We start from the raw sequence: 17,498 nt of genomic DNA, 5'->3' as shown, positions 1-17,498 counted from the left end.
TATCAGGTTTTTAGGCTATCCCTAATGAGACAGATTTACATGCCTACTAGTGCCTAGGAAGATAATTCTACAACTGGGTGCTTCCATTCAAGCACCACAAGGATGTGCGGTAAAAGCCAGGTTGCCAAGGTTCCATTACAGAATACTAGCACACCTAATATTTAGGCACTCAGTTACACCAGGCATAAACCTTGCTTAAGTGCAGGCACCTGAATGTGGCAAGGGCACACATAATTTACAGTATTGTAGATATCTATGCACACAAGGGACACAAATATGAGTGCCTAGATATTGGCACCTTGCACACATATGAGCGTATAAGCGCACATACCCACTTAATTGCTACCAGGGCACCTAAAGGTTATTCTGCAAATATCCACTTAATTTACATAGCAAGTATTTGCAAGGTAGGCGTACACAATTAGACCGTGGATGGGTCATGGGCAAGGCTCCCATTTATTCATGGAACTTATAGAATACTGTTATGCATCTCTGCTGTGCTTAGTGCCCACCCATGCCATTCTATGATTGGTGTAACTAAAGGCGTCTAAATGTTAGGTGTGACAATACCAGATTATGCTTGTAATCTACAACTGAACCTAGACACCTAGGGTTCCTTTTACAAAGGTGCACTAGCATTTATTTACCTATTCCACGCTTCCTTGAATTCAGACACAGTCTTTGTCTCCACCACCTCTATCGGGAGACTATTCCACACATCTACCACCCTTTCTGTAAGAAAGTATTTCCTTAGATTACTCCGGAGCCTATCACCTCTTAACTTCATCTTATGCCCTCTCATTGCAGAGCTTCCTTTCAAAGGAAAGAGTCTAGACTCGTGTGCATTTATGCCACATAGGTATTTAAATGTATCATATTCATTCATTCAATTTTCTATACCATTTTCCCAGGGGAGCTCAGAATGGTTTACATTAATTTATTCAGGTACTTAAGCATTTTCCCGGTCTGTCCCTGTGGCTCACAATTTATCTAGTATACCTGGAGCAATGGGGGGATTAAGTGACTTGCCCAGGGTCACAAGGAGCAGCATGGGTTTGAACCCACAACCTTAGGGTGCTGAGGCTGTAGCTTTAACCACTGTGCCACTCTCTCCTTTCTCCTGCCTTTGCTCCAAAGCCTTCCTCTGGACCGATTCTATCCTTTTTATACCTTTTTGAAGAGGTGCAATCTCCAGAATTGTACATAATATTCTAAATGGGTTCTTATCTGTGCAGAATACATTTTATATTGCATCCTGAGAGTCTGCAATACTAAATTAAATTAACATTGACTACCTCTAGGAGTCAGTTGTGGTTGGTGTGGGAAGGGAAGTACACACCAAACTAGATGGAACTACTGCTCAACACACATGCATTGCACACCCTCACCCAATAAAATACCCCTCTGAGAACACACCAGGGTGGGACTCTGGATTCATCTGATACGTCTAAAGGAAAGAAAATTAGCAGGTAGGACATAATTTTACCTTCCTCAGCACCGGCAGCAGATGAATCCAGAGACAAGTGGGATGTAGCAAAGCAAACCTGAAACCAGGTGGGACAACCTGCCGCCTTCTGACAGATGAAAACATCTAAGGCCTTAGAGGCCAAACAGCCCTTCCTACTACCAGGAAGAGTATAAAGAGGTGAACCGATCTCCAAAATCATAAAGAACACACGGATATAGTGCCAGAGCACTTTAAATCCTCCCATCCAAAAACTCTGGAAAAAACCAAGCAGCCTTAGGAGGAAGTAAGACCTGCTTGACCCCCACTGTATCCTACCAGATAACTAGAAGACGGGGGATTCCAACACAATCTACGCTGTGAGAGAAGAATCCAATGCATAACTCACGAAAATAACAATGAGGACCTAATGTCCTATACCAACTGGCCCACAGCCCAAGAGTCGTCCCCCCTCCCCAATCAACAGAAGGATCCCCTGACTCATCACTTAGCAGACCGTGACATCTGAGGACCATCTGACTGGGCGGAAGAAGGCTTGGGAGGATGCCTAGATCGCCTCTGAGCAAACCTTGACCTGGTACTGCAGGATGTGTCATACGATGCCCTATATGTCGATCTCCCTGGGCTATACCTCCTGGGATCCCTAAACGTGGCCTAGAGGATGGCGACCGAGACAAACTCCTTGGTCTCCTCTGGTAACCTCTGAGACTTAGAGTCTTCCATTTCCTTAATTAACCTCTCCAGGTCTTCTCCAAACAACAACTGACACTTAAATGGCAAATGTACTAAACATAACTTAGAGGCCATGTCCACTGCCTAATGCTGCAGCCATAAACACCTCCTAGACACCACAGCCAGGGAAATCTACTTAGCCGAGGTCCTAATCATATCATATAAAGCATCTGCTAGATATGCCACATCCAGAAAGTCCTGGGGTAGAGCCACCACGGATTCTACCATACCATTCATGATCCATTGGACTCATTGAAGACAGGCCCATGCCACATATAAACTGCACACGGCCATCTATAGAGTCAGAGCTGCCACATTGAATGAAGCCTTCAAGGTAGACTCAAGCTTCCTGTCCTGTAAATCCTTAAGTCCCACTCCCCCTCCACTGGAAGAGTGGTTCTTCTAGAAATGGCTGCCACCAATGCGTCCATCTTCAGAAGCTGAAACTTATCCAGCTCCTTCTGAGTCACAGGATACAACTACCTCATAGCTTTAGCTACCTTGAGACCTGACTCCGGAGCAGTCCATTGCTCCGATATTAATTCCTGCATAGCCTCATGCACCTGGAAGGCTCTGGGAGGCTTCTTTGTTCCAACCATCAGGGGATTGGATACCCTAGTCACCCCTGAGTCAGGTGGAGAAATATGCAGACACTCTAGCGCTTCGGAGATAAATGCAGCTAGCTCCTCTTTATGAAAAAGTCTCAAAACAGAAGGAACATCCACCTCTATTCCCACCTCCACTTCCATATCCTGTTCATTATCTGCCTCCCCGGGGTCAAACAAGGGAAACGAGATCTCAGAGTTAGCAGACCGAAAAACCTCTGCATCCTGTACTACCTAGTGCCGATTGGCACTTTGCTGGCCTTCCCTCACCCCTAACTGAGGTCGGGACAAAGATACCTGGGCCATTCCACCACCTGAGCCCTCCCCTCCTCCCTCCGGGTTTGCCATTGAAGCAAAAAAACATTGTGTAGCAACCGGATAAACTCTGGAGAGAAGAAGTGCGTGCCTGACAGCGAATCCTCCCCATCCGCCTCTCCCTGTAACATCCATGCACTCACCGCCCATGCCAAAGAAGACAGGCAGAGCTCACTCACTACCGTACTCCACTCTCGTGAGGTCACCGTCTTCACTTCGTCCAGCACTTCTTTTACCCGTGGCGCCAGTGTGCACTCCTAGGTCAAAGTAACCGCCACTGCATCTCCTGAGCTCGCGGTGGAAGCCATTCCTGACAGCGTGCGGTGCTTACCTTACTTAACTGCTTCTGCTGCCATTCCCAGCACAACTGCTGTTCACACTCCTCCTGAATTCAAAAGGCAAACACCACCAGAAAAACCAGACTCGGGCTCTTTTTTACTTATGGGAAAGAAACCTCAAACCAACGAAGCTCCTCAGGTATTCAAGTTCTTCAGGTGGGAAGGATGGGGAAGGGACCTGGGCGGGCCCAGGTGTTGCCCCCAAAGTTGGCACCGTTCAGCCAACCACCGCAGCTCAACTGAGGCCTAAGCCACAGGAAGATTTCTCAACTGAGGCCTAAGCCATAGGAAGATTTCACCTTTCTGATCCAGGAAACTGAAGCCAGTAGCTGAAGCCAGGAGCCTAGAGAAATAGCAGTCATCCAACCTGCTGGAGATAGAGCATACTAGATAGCCAGGAGGGATTCCATCCAAGATATACACCTGCGAGTCAGTTCTCTATCTCCACCTCCTGTTAGATGTATCCCACTTGTCTCTGGATTCATTTGCTGCCAGCGCTAAGGAAGTTATGTTTTTAAAGCTGTTCTTAAGTCAGATTTGTATGTAAGTCAGAATTTGTAGATTAAGATTCTTGCTGCCTTCATCTGCTCCCAGCTGACAAAATGACAAAAGGGCCAACTGTCCCTACCAGTGCTCCCTCTAAGGTACAGCATGCACACTGTATGTTCTCAATGTGACCATGTATCATTCCTGAATCTACTACAGGAGAAGTGTAGGAATCTATGCTACTGGAAATACTGCTCAGTGAAATCAAATGAAGCTGCAACTGTGTTCTTAAGTACGAATCGTACTTAAATCGGGTGTCTGTAACCCGTGGACTGCCTGTAATTAAATATATATGCCTCAGGATATTGTAACTTAATAGTGGGGTGTGTTTAATTCTAACATTAGGTCAGACATAATTTGTTTTTTTATCATACTGGTATCTCCTCCACATCTTCCTTGGTGGAGAATACATAATTACTGTGTATTATAGTACAGTGAGGCAATGTGTCACTTCTACCTTTTCCGATACTGAAGCAAAGCCTTTAGTAGGATGCTGGGTTCTCATATCAAAAACATGGAACTTTCCTTCCAAGGATGTGGCCACCAGCTTATTCATAATTATATCTTTCCTGTCAAATTCCAGGCTACACACCTGCAAAAACATTAAACACAAACATTGTATAATTCTTCATATAAGGAAATTATAACCGCAGCACTTCAGGGATGAGGATCGCGGCAGGGGAGATCCCTGCTGCGATGCTCACCCCGATGTGCCGCCATTTGGGGGGGGGGGGGGCGATCGCTATCGCAGCAGGGGAGATGAGCCATCTCTCCTGCCGTGATTGTTGCTGCAGGGGGGGTGGATTCTGTAACTGGTGTTCTTTTTGACTGACACCGGTTACAGAATCCATCTTTTAGGCAAAGGACTGGCTCCTCTTTCGCCTAAAAGGCCTGGTTTTGGGCTTTTGGGATTTAGGCTGTTCTTTTGGTTGGTAATGTGTCTTAAGTGTAGGCGTACTGGTGGTCTGGGCGTTTAAACAGCTGAATGTAGAGACAGGCTATTATCATAAAAACCTCCTTTTGGACATTTTTTTTGAGAATGAACATTTTCCCTGCTTCTTCTTTCAGCGTTTAGGGCCTAGCAGGGGTGTCCAACCTGCGGCCCCATGAAATATTTTGTGCGGCCCCGGTCGAGGGCGATGCAGTGTTTTCCTCTGCTGCTCCCGGGTGTTTACCGTCTTGCCGGCTCCCTCCTCTGTCTTGCTGCAGTATTTGCGCATTTGTGCGGCCCCAGAAACATTTTTTTTGGCCAATGCGGCCCAGGGAAGCCAAAAGGTTGGACACCCCTGGCCTAGGCCAAAAGGGGACTTAGATGTTTTTTTTATTATTATTATGCCCCTCCACGGTTGGCTTTCATTCATATTGACATGCTTCTTCAGCCATTACTAGCACAAAAGCTAATGCTAGAAATTTAGCCTTGGCCTGGAGAAATACTTATTAAGCAAATGGTTCTTTTCTCGATAATTTGGGGTCCACTGATAACACTTTTAAGAGAGCTTCTTGTGCACAGTGGGGAAGCTGATTTGACAGCAAATGCTAGCATCCAAATCAGAAACAGATCAGCATAACTTATATAATACTTTCTATCTGGAAGGGAATATATGAGCATGACATACAGCATTTTAAAAGTCAATATCTGCTTTTAAAGAAGTATTGGGATTGACTAATGCTGAGAATTTTCCAATAAATAATTACTATTACATTCCTCCAAAAAAAATAGAAACTGCCCAGGAGGTGGACCATCTGGGCACTACTGAAGTAAATTTGCCTGAGTTTTTGGAAGATACTCAGGATGTGATTCAGAGTCGGTCCACCCTGGTGATAACATGCATGAGTGAAATAGATAAGATGTTACTAATGAAACTTTACTTTAAAAACAGGTTAACGAAATTTTGTGGTGATTTAGTTAAGATTTTTCCGGATGTCTCTAAAACAACTCAACTCAGAAGAAAATAATTTTTGAAGTTAAAAATTAGAGTTTTGGCTCTAGAGGCATCCTTTTACCTGAAATTTCCTTGTAAATGTATAGTTAAGTTACAAGACATTGAGTATGTTTTTTGGGACCCCGTACAATTACAACAATTTTTAATAGTAAGAGAACAGAAATGATTTTGCTTCATCAGTAGAGAATAAGAGGAGAAATTAGAATCCCTATTAGTAAGGAATGATTCAAGGTTCGTTGGGACGAACGGAGAATTCTTATCCTTAATCTTTTCCTTTAAATTTGTTTGTTTAGAATTTGTAACGTTTCCCCATAATGTGGGCTTTAAAATAATTTTGTAAGAATGAATGATTATTGAATTGTTTTGAGAGATGTTTTCTTTTTTTCCTTGAATAATTGGATATTGTAAATGTATTCAAAAGTATAAATAAGTAAATAAAATAAAAAAGTCAATATCTGCTGCAGTGTGATATATTCTGATAAATGCTAAACATCACTAGGGCAAAGTCCATTAGAAAAATCTCATGTATCTATGAACTAATCAGTTTAAGTCTTAGAATGTTTGTGACACTCACTCCATTTTTAATGTTTGTTTCCCATCGTAATGACATGTTGCGTAGGTCAAAGAGTTTAATGTCACCATTATCATACCCAGCACAGACAACACGCTCTTGCTGATTACAAGCATGTCCTAAAAATGAACAGAAAATGATTTTAAAGACATGTATTTCATACTATTACCCTATTAAAGAATACCATTGTACCAATGAATATGCAAAGTTTGCATTGCTTTTCCTAATATTGAAAAACAATGAAAACATAAAGCAGCATTGGGGTGCCTTGTTATAGAATTGCCCCCAAAGTATTTAGAGAGAGGGTGCTGGGTCACTTGGGGTGCCTTGTTATAGAATTGCCCCCAAAGTATTTAGAGAGAGGGTGCTGGGTCACATGGGGTGGGGGGGCTGGAAGGAAGGGAAGAGAGAGTGTGCTGGCCACATGGGGTAGAGAGAGACATTGGACTGAGGGCAGTTCTATTTCAGCCAACTGGTTCACTCAGCTAGAATCATCCCAGACCTGCTTTAGAATTTGCTTTTCCTGAAGTTTATGCATGTCACCCTTTTCACATATACTGAATTTTCTAGGTCATATGAACTTCAATTTTATCAAGTCATGTAGATCAGTGGTTCTCAGCCCATCCAACCAGTTGGATTTCCACACTGAAAACAGTATACATGCATTGCCTCCACTGTATGCATAATGTCTGCAGCACTTAGGCGTGCTTTTTTATGCCTGCCTTAGAGCAGGCAAAACTGGGCACATTTACGTTTAGACACACCAATGTAGGTTTATGCTAGTAATCTAGAAAAGAATCAGGATGCACAGATGCTGTTATAGAAAAGGGTTAGCATTGGGGTACCTTGTTAAAGAATTGTCCCCAAAGTATTTAAGAATTAATTCTGCTTACTATAGGGAATCGACGAAGTGCAGGCAATAAAATGGGAATTGATCCTTAAAATTACTGATACTGCGTGTCTCTGCCTATATGTCAAATAGGTACATACTAGTGCTGCCCGAGTCACAATTTCAGTCAATTCACTGATTCAGTTTGACTGAATCAATTTGTTTTGAAAAAACAAAACAAAACACAGACTCACTGATTGAGGCCTGCTCTTGGACCTTCCCTCTGCCGGAGTCCTTTCTTCTGATGTAACTTCCTCTTCACCCACCCCATCCCCCCTTTGCTCTGGCATGGGATTAGAGAGAGCATAAGAGAGGGATGGCGGGGGTGAAGAGGCTGCAAAATAAATAAAGCTATATCACAGAAAGCAAATTGAATCATATCAAATCAAAATATCAATTTGATTGGTAAAATTGAATTTTCTTTTTCCTGAATCGGATAGCTCTAGGCCCATGTGCAGAAATAACAGAATATTGTAATTCATGTGCATTTTTCACACTGCTAGTTTAAGTGCTCATGCCTAAATTATAGGCACATACCTAACCTTTTACACTAGTATTCTATAAAAGAAGTACTGGTAGGCTCTTGCTTTCATTTACAGAGTAAGGCCCAGATTCTCTGACGCTGATTTTTTTAGGCACCAGTAGATGCCCAGATTAGTAAAAAAAAACACCACTGGCACCTACAAACATTGGTGCCTGAATCATGCCTCCATAGGAGCTTTGGGCCACCTAGCATTACTGTGGGCATGGCTAACACCAGAAGTGGCGTTAGGCAGCCTGAAGTGCCTAAGGAGGCATGATTCACATCAAAATGTAGGTGCCAGAAATGTAGGTCTGGAAAACCTACAGTTCTGGCGCCAACCTTTGCTGGATGCGTGATTCTGTACCCCCAAGCCAGCTTAGGCCTTTCCCCTGCCTCTAAATGCATAGAGCGAAAAGAGGCATTTTTGGAGGAGAGGAAAGGGTGGGAGTTGAGCGGGAGGTGGGCCGACCTAGACATAGTCGTACAGCAGGTATAACCAAGACTTAAAACAAGCTGCCTAGTCAGCACTTATACGTTTTGAGTTAGACCAAGTCAAAATAGGTATAAGTGCGGAAAAAGGGGCCGCTGAGCTGATCGCGGCTGCCGCGATCAGCTCAGCAGCCCTGGCAACCTGCCCACCACAACCATTGTGGCAGGAGAGATGCCCAGTCTCTCCTGCTGCGATCGACCCCTCCCCCCGCCGATCGGATCATGTAATTGACATGCGATCGGCAACCACTTTTAAGGCAGCTGCCAATGGTGCCAGTTACAGAATCTGCACCTAAGTGCCTAAATATAGGCGCACTGTTATAGAATTGCCCTCTGAGGTGTGAAGTTATCAACATGGGCTATTACTGACAAATTATTTTAGCATAGGGTTTCATTTTATGCAATGAGACCCTGTGCTAAAATAGCACGAGTTGCAGTAAAATAGCCTGTCTTAATGGTAGCCCACGTTCATAGCTCCTCCCTCCACCATATCACTTAAATCTTGCAAGAAGCAGTCTATAGGGCTATGAATATGTTTCATAACTCAACAAATGATCTTTCCTAACTGGCCAGTTACCTACCAAATGCTACTGTCCAACAATCTCTCTTTGTTTCTCCCTCGACAGATTCCATATTAGCAACAGGTATATCTTTTTGTCGTGGGTCCCATACCTTCACTGTCCCTGGAAAGATTAACAATTCAGACGTGAGAGCATGTAATCTATAGATACAATCCCAGATTGCTGACCTTTTAATAAACAATGCTCCCCGATATTATAATTGCCGTAATAAGTGCTACATTACCAGGATATAAAAACAGGGTCCAAGAATCTCCAATAATTATCCAATGTAAGTACAGCTGTAATAGCAATGATAAATATTTATCCTCCAGGAAACAGTGGAAAAAGAAGCAAATAATGCTATTATTGGTTTTTCCTCCTCTACAGGGGGGATGTCTTATAGACCAAAAAATACGGTATATGCTTGTAAAATGCCTGTTATAAAATTCTGCCCCTCCCCCATGTAATAGTATATGCAATGGCCAGAATGTACGGTACTTACACTTCAAGGGCAAGTTTTGGGCATAGAAAGACATGAGCAGGCATACATGTCTGCAGCTTCATTATTGAAACATGATGGCAGATAAAGGCCAAATGGCCCATCCAGTCTGCCCATTCCCCGGCATGATCCACTATCTCCTCTTCCTAAGAGATCCCATGTGCCTGTCTCATGCTTTCTTTAATTCAAACACAGTCTTTGTCTCCACTACCTCTACTGGGAGACTATTCCACTAATTTACCACCCTTTCTATAAAAAAAGTATTTTGTTAGATTACTCTTGAGCCTATATCACCTTTTAACTTAATTCTATGCTCTCTCATTCCAGAGCTTCCTTTCAAATGAAAGAGACTCGCCTCATGCGCATTTACCCCATGTAGGTATTTAAACGGCTCTCTAGAAACAATACAATAGGAGGGAATTCCCTAAAGCAGCCATTCGTTGGTAAAACAAGTGCTTTGTTGGATCTGGACATCGGTTCCTTGTCTTCACTTCAATGCCGGAAATGTGACTGCAGTAAGATCATTGCATCTTTGGATCGCAATCCTGGCGCCAACCTTTGCTACCCCAAGCCAGCTTAGGCCTTTCCCCTGCCTCTAAATGCATAGAGCGAAAAGAGGCATTTTTGGAGGAGAGCTGTGAAGATAAGTGTTACCTTCCTGAAGGTTCTTTTTCCTGTTCCCTGTGCACAGTGGTGAAATATTTTCCTATTTTGAAAGATTTCATTTAGAGAAGTAGTGGAGTTTTTTTTGCCTATGATACAGAGTAAGAACGGCTAAAAAACTGCCATCTGCATATAAAATTAGTTGAGGCTTTTTTTCTCCACTCTACTTAAATGGTTTTTCAAAGGATAGTTCCATCACTTGGCTTATAACATTTTTGCAACAATTTTTTTCTGCAGTAATTTATTTAAACGTCTCTATCATATCTCCCCTCTCCTGCCTTCCCTCCAAAGTATACAGATTGAGATCTTTATGTCTGTCCCCATATGCCTTAAGACCACGCACCATTTTACTAGCCTTCCTCTGGACTGACTCCATCTTTTTTATATCTTTTTGAAGGTGCGGTCTCCAGAATTTTACACAATATTCTAAATGAGATCTCACCAGAGTCTTACACAGGGGCATCAATACCTCCTTTTTCCTATGCACCCTAGCATCCTTCTAGCTTTCGCCCTCACCCTCACCTTTTCAACCTGTTTGGTCACCTTAAGATCATTGCAATCACACCCACTCTTCTGTCGTGCACATAAGTTCTTCACCCTCTAAACTGTACTGTTCCTTCGGGTTTTTGCAACCTTGCATTTCGGAGCATTAAATTTTAGCTGCCAAATTTTAGATCATTCTTCAAGCTTCACTAGGTCTTTCTTCATGTAATTCACACTATTAAAGCCACAATTGCTGTAGTATTTCTGGGGAACTTTAATAAGGACAAATAAGTGCCTTCTTGTCCACTTAACTAGGTGATCTTTAACAAAATTATCCTCCATATATCCTTTCACACACACACACACACACACACATGTACTTACAAACATCCATCTTTCACACACAGCCAGCCCATGCCCCCAGTTCTTCCTCATCTCTCTCCAGCCTCTCTCATCCTAGTCCATCCCCTTCTCATCCTGTACTCTACTTTCATTCCCCAAGCTCCTCACCCTTCCCCTTACCATCCCTCTTCTTCCAGCCACTGATTCATACTGGCATGTACTCCAAAGGCTTAATCAATTTCTAGGTAATATGCATCCTAATGCACTGTCACAATCTTTCTCCTCCAGCCAATAAGCTTAATGAACAAAAGTGCGGAATATGGTCTTGCTGCACTGCCCACACTGGGAGCTTTCTTTCAGAAAATGTCATTATAAATATGGCCAAGGCTAAATCAAACAACTTTTTTGAATAAAAATGCTTAGCCAGACCCTGGAAAGCACCTCAACATGGAGAAGAGGCAAACAGAAAAAAAATGAATGAGAGCTTATATAACAACTGAAAAGCCTAACTAAAGAGCCTGGAAGGAGAACAGAAAAGTGGCCTACACAAGAAAATGCAAATTTGGAATATAAGAACATTAAAAACAGCCATACTGGGTCTGACCAGTTGTCCATCTAGTCCAGTATCCTGTTTCCACAGTGGCCAATCCAGGTCACAAATACCTGGCAGAAACCCAAATAGTAACAAAATTCCACGCTGGCAATCACAGGGCAAGCAGTGGATTCCCCTATGTCTCAATAGCAGTCTATGGATTTTTCCTGTCCAAACCTTTTTTAAACCCAGCTGTGCTAATCATTGTTACCACAGCCTCCAGCAATTGAGTTCCAGAGCTCAACTATTCTTTGAGCAAAAAAATACTTATTCCTATTTGTTTTAAAAGTATTTCCATGTAGTTTCATCAAGTGGCCCTAGTCTTTGTAATTTTTGAAAGAGTAAAAAAACGATTCACTTTTACCCATTCTGAACCACTTAGGACTTTGTAGCTCAATCATATCTCCCTTCAGCAGTCTATTTTCCAAGCTGAAGAACCCTAACCTCTACATCTTTTTTGAGATATGGTGACCAAAACTGAATGCAATATTCAAGGTGAGGTCATATCATGGAGTGATACAGAGGCATTATAATATTCTTGGTTTTATTTACAATCCTTTTCCAAATAATTCTTAGCATCCTGTTTGCTTTTTTTTTTTTTTACCACTGCCACACATTGGGTGGACAATTTTAGCATATTCTTGAGTGCTGACCCTAAGGTGGGCCTTAGCAAGGGTAAATAAACTGTTGGATCATCAGAACTCCACACTCAACTCAGGAAAAGGGCAAGTATAAATACTTTTTTCCAACTCAATCAATACCCTATATGGAACAAACCGGGGACTCAAGGACACTGCAAGGCCTCACCAGCACATACACACTTCATTCTGTCAGTCACAAATGGAGAAACAAGAAAAAGAAGTAGAGGAAAAACCTCAGTTATGCCTCATATGGCAAAAAACTCCACTTCACCTAATAACCACTTGCACTTGTGAAATATAAATACTGATGAAAAAAAGGCACTATCATCAGAACTCCTCATTCTAGTATCCTCTCCTAGAGCTAGCAGACATCTTTATAGTCACACTAATCACGATGGAATTTTTAATCTTCCAAAGCTTTAATTCTTGCCTAAATCTCTCCATTTTCATCCTCATATCTTGAAAATTGAGCCTCAAAATCTGTCTCCACTTTACACTCAGTCAATAATTCTTCACAATGTTTCTTTTCAGTTCTATACCCTTTTGCAACCTCTTAATCAAAAAGAACATCAAGTCCAAAGAACAATTATATAAAATCATGTTCTAATTAGAAACAAAATCTTCATCCTCTTTAAATATCATAGGTGCATGAAAACTCATAGACCTCTCAGAATAATTTCCTGCTTGCAATGTTCAACCATGTGGCACTATGTAGTTCCAATCGTACCAAAGTCTTATGACAATCTTAAAATATTCATCCAATTATTCATTGTAGAATTACTGCCATCTACAAATATCAAAGCCAGTGCCTGTAAGATTTCTTCACGATCAGTGAATCCAAGGACACTTTTCCAACTAATCACCATAAGGAAGTAGAGTAGATGATCAATCAAAATAAACCAAAAAAGCCCCACTCTCTTCTGCTGGAAGAGAAGAATCAGAAAAGTATTTATTTATTTTTAAAATTTCTAAGATCAAACATACATAATATCTAAAACAATACAAAAGGACAATCAGACATCAAGATTTAAATTGACAATAAATCTTTGATCAAAGTGGGTCAGACCCTATAAAAAAGCAGTGACAAACAGTTGTGTTTTTAAGAATTTTCTAAAAGTTCTTCTATCAACACAATTCCTTAACTGTCCTACCAGCGAATTCCATAACTTTACCCCAGCACAGCAAAAGATCATTACACAAGTTTCTACATATTTCGGATTAACATTGCCCCTCAGCATAGCTGAATTTTCAGAATGCAAGGGTCTTTTAGGGTGGTAAACAGTCATCCTTTCCTTGAAATACTCTGGAATGGTACCATACAAGAATTGATGACAAATCATCAAAATCTTATATTGCATTCTAAGGGCCTCTTCTATCAAACTGCGCTAGCAGTTTATAGCGCAGTGAACTGCGCTGAATGACCTGCGCTGCTCCTGACATTCATAGAGTTCCTATGAGCTTTGGGAGCAGCACAGGCCATTCAGCGCGGATCTCTGTGCTAAAAACTACTATCACAGGCAGTAGAAAAATGAATGACAAAAATCAGTGAAGAAAAAGACCTCAGTGTCCACAAAGCATTGCCAATATCAGTAACACTGTTGAAATAGCAGGGCTTACTCTAATCACAAGTCATAATAAATCTCCATTGTTACGTTAGAAATCATAAAGCATATAGTTCTTCTCCAACAACAGGATAAATACAGTAGTATCACTCCAAAATAAAGGTGCAAATAAAAAATGCCAAAAAACTTGTCAGCAAAGACACACCACTGCAGTAAACATACTTTCCATTTTGGATACTTAGCATCTACTTGCTCATTTTTTTTATTTATTTATATTTTTTTTATTTATAGAATTTTATATTACCAAGCATATACATCTTGTACAGTAAAGTGAGATCAAATAACATAATAAACTAAGTTTCCAAAATTAAGATATACCATAATACATAATTCAATTTGAAAATAAAGATACATAAATGAAGTAATAAATGATCTAATTGATCACACACTAGTCCTCCATGTATTGGATCCAAGATTTAAAGAGTAGAACAAATAAAATCAAATAGGTTAAGAGGAAAACCATGTCTTACTACAGTGCAGGGAGCTAACCTTCCATGGGCGCTGTTATTCCTTTCTCAAGACGTTTCGCTGAGAGAAAACTAATCAGATGAGACGGCTCTGTAAAAATATACTTCAAAGATAAATATCTGACTACACATTTACATGGATATCTCAAAAGAAAATACCCCCTATTTGAATCACTCCAGGTTTCAGAAGTAGAAATTCTTTTCTTCTCTTTCGAGTCTCTCTAGAGACATAAGGAAAAATCTGAATATGATATCCCAGGAAGTCCTTGGACCTATTTTTAAAGAAAAGTTTTAATATCCAATCCTTGTCTGGAGCCAAAGCCACAGACAACAAGAGAGTGGCTGAAACAGCCAATTCTCTATCCGATTGTTCCAGAATTGCGGAAATGTTCAATGGTCTGTCCCGGGATTCCTCAATTTTTTCTTCTTCTTTGGATTGGGGCTTGGCAGGAAGATAGTACACTCTTGTAAGAGGAGTTAAAGAGCTTTCAGGAATTTCCAATATTTCCATAAAATACCTTTTCACCATTTCTCTAGGAGAAGTTGACAAGATCTTTGGAAAATTTATAAATCTCAAATTGTTAGCTCGGCCATTATTCTCCTGAGCTTCCAGCTTCCTCCTGAGTATTATGTTATCTTTAACCAGCAAATCTTGATTTTGTTTTAAAGATATTAGCTCCTTATTTGTATTTTGTGTCTCTGTTTTTAATTGAGATATATCCTGTTTTAACACTTTTATTTCTTCTTTTTGTTCTTTTAATTCTTTGTCCAAACTTTTTATTTGAGGATTTAAGGAATTCCCCAGATTCACTACCAAGTCCCATAATGCTTCAAGTGTAACTTTAGGGGGTTTAGTAGGAGAAAAAAGTTGTAATGGTGTAGTGTATGACTGTTCTGAAGTTAGCTTTACCTCAGTGAAGTCTTGTATTCCCCCAACCTCTGTTGTCCCGGTCGCAGGTCCTAGCAGAGAGAGCATGTCACTCTGCATTGTTCTGTTCGGCGAGCCCTCCATGCTAGCCTCTGGAAACAAGGAAGCTACCTCCTCGGGTGCATTCTGGTCCCGTGGAGAGCTGGCTGCTTGCGGCGTCGGTTGAAGGGGTGGCGTCCTGACGTCGGGGCTAAGGGTGACATCGAGCCCAGGGGATCTCACCACCGTGCTACTCTCCGGCGGCTTCCCTAGCGAGCTGGCACCCGACTCTTCCTGTTCCTGCTGTAGGCGCCGGAGAAAATCATCTATGGTAACCGCAGGGGTTAAGGGTCGCCAGGAGGCTCCTCCGACGTTCCTACCCCGTCTCTTTGGCATAATTGCAGGTAAATCTCGACGGCGTCCTCACTGCAGCAGAGATGTAGCGGCCATCTTGGATCTCGGTCTACTTGCTCATTTAAACAATCACAATACAACTCCTAGATCAAAAAACAGGTAGAAAAAAAAATGCCAAAATTGGTAAAAATACAGTCACTTATCTGCAGTAGAACAGCCTTCCATTTTCGTTCCAAACAGTCCCAACAGGAGCACCCTGTTTCACAAAATGCATCTTCAAAGGAATTTTTCAAGGAGTTGACTGAATCCTAGATGGCTGCTTTAAACATGGCAGCTGCCATCTCTGACACTCTCAAATAAGGTTTCCAGCATCATATCACAATGTCCTCTTCCTAGCCAATTACATGAAAGCTTTCCATTCTATAACAAAGTTCAACCCAGTAGACTGTACTGTTTGAAGAAGAAAAATCCAGTGTTGTTCTCTTTGCCTGAAACATCGACGGATATCACCCCGGTGTTCTCCTAACACACATAGCCAACCTCAAAATGTCTCCCCTGATATAAACTCAGTACTGCCAAGTTACCTAATTCCTGGAGGAAGATTTTTTAACTACTCCAAGTTTTGAAATTACATGCCAATACAGCATAGTATTTGAAGTCCTTGATTCTACTCATTGAACTAAGTACTTCTGGCCCATAATGCAATGTAATGGAGCTGTCAGAAATCCAGGACTGGCCTAAAATCTCCCATCTGGAACTACACAACTTGATAGCTCTGTAAACTTAGTTGCCCTTTTAGACAAGTGATTACTATTTTTATTACAATGTTCTATATTTTATTGTTGAATGTAATAAAATTATTTAACTAAGCAAAAGACAAAGGGCTCCTTTTACAAAGCTAGGGCCTTAACGCGCGGAATAGCGTGCGCTAAATTGCTGTAAGCGCTAGCCGCTACCGCCTCCTTTGGAGCAGGCGGTAGATTTCCGGCTAGCACGCACTAATCCAATGTATGCGTTAAAACCACTAGCGCAGCTTTGTAAAAGGAGCCCAAAGATGTGGAACAATGCAGTCAGAGAAAAATAAATAAAACCCATTCTCTAGTGAGGGTATTCATGTATTTAAAAAAAAAAGTAGCAGGGCACAGATGCCAACTTACCATCTCGGCTTCCAGTCACTATCTCTGGAGCTCCTTCTCCAATCTCTAAACCACCTATGCCATCTATGCTATTAATAATTTCTTTATGGCCTTTCACAGAGTATACTGGGATTTCTGGAGCTTCCAAGTTCCTAGAAAATATTAAATAATTATTAGTACCATTTTCACTACTAGTATTCAGCTCTTAAATCTCTTTACAGCTTTCTGCAGTTGTCCTACATTCAAAGTCTTTTGTGTTTTATTTTCCTCACTGTTTCTTTTCTGCTACTCATTTGTATACTACTTTTCTCCTACCAAAATTTCCATCTGCTATTTCACATAAAAGGACATCTTTGCTGAGGTCCAAGGCTGACCAGATGAGTTCTTCAGTAATTTCATTTGGGATGCAGAGGACCCCCTTCTTTCTCAGATTTATCAGTTGGAATTGTCACATAAAATAGGCTCTGCCGAGAAACAGGCCGAGATGCTCCTTAAACAGTTACGCCTAGACCTGCAAGCTTTAGATTTGGCAGCTATTAGTGTTAAGTTACAATCCCTCAAGCAGAAGTATTTCAAAACAGCGAACAGGGCTGGAAAGTTATTAGCACTTACGCTGGAGAAGCATTGGCTTTACAATTATATCACTACTATAGTAGATGCGCAGGGGGCGCATTGCACCACTTCGACACACATCCAACAAGCTTTTGTCCAGTATTATCAAACTCTCTATACGCCAGGACAGGATGTCCCTCCAGGTGTGATTCAGTCTTTTCTGGATCAAGTAAAACTCCTGAGCCTCATGCCATCAGAGGCTGA

At 41.5% G+C, this 17,498-nt stretch overlaps 1 protein-coding gene across 1 annotated transcript in view; it reads right to left on the bottom strand.

The window, feature by feature from the left end:
* Positions 1 to 17,498, bottom strand: part of WDR92 (WD repeat domain 92) — a 39,878-nt gene that overhangs the window by 17,910 nt on the left and 4,470 nt on the right. Inside the window, exons 3-6 of the mRNA XM_033939109.1 lie at positions 16,704 to 16,834; positions 8,998 to 9,099; positions 6,519 to 6,634; positions 4,459 to 4,593 (exon numbers count right to left, since the gene is read on the bottom strand). Of these exons, the coding sequence (XP_033795000.1) occupies positions 4,459 to 4,593; positions 6,519 to 6,634; positions 8,998 to 9,099; positions 16,704 to 16,834 (484 nt within the window). The remainder of the gene's footprint in view (positions 1 to 4,458; positions 4,594 to 6,518; positions 6,635 to 8,997; positions 9,100 to 16,703; positions 16,835 to 17,498) is intronic.

Source organism: Geotrypetes seraphini, chromosome 3 (assembly GCF_902459505.1).
Source record: "Geotrypetes seraphini chromosome 3, aGeoSer1.1, whole genome shotgun sequence".
Classification (NCBI taxonomy): domain Eukaryota; kingdom Metazoa; phylum Chordata; class Amphibia; order Gymnophiona; family Dermophiidae; genus Geotrypetes; species Geotrypetes seraphini.
Note: the sequence above shows the minus strand (reverse complement) of the source record. Positions and strands in the feature narration are given on the sequence as shown.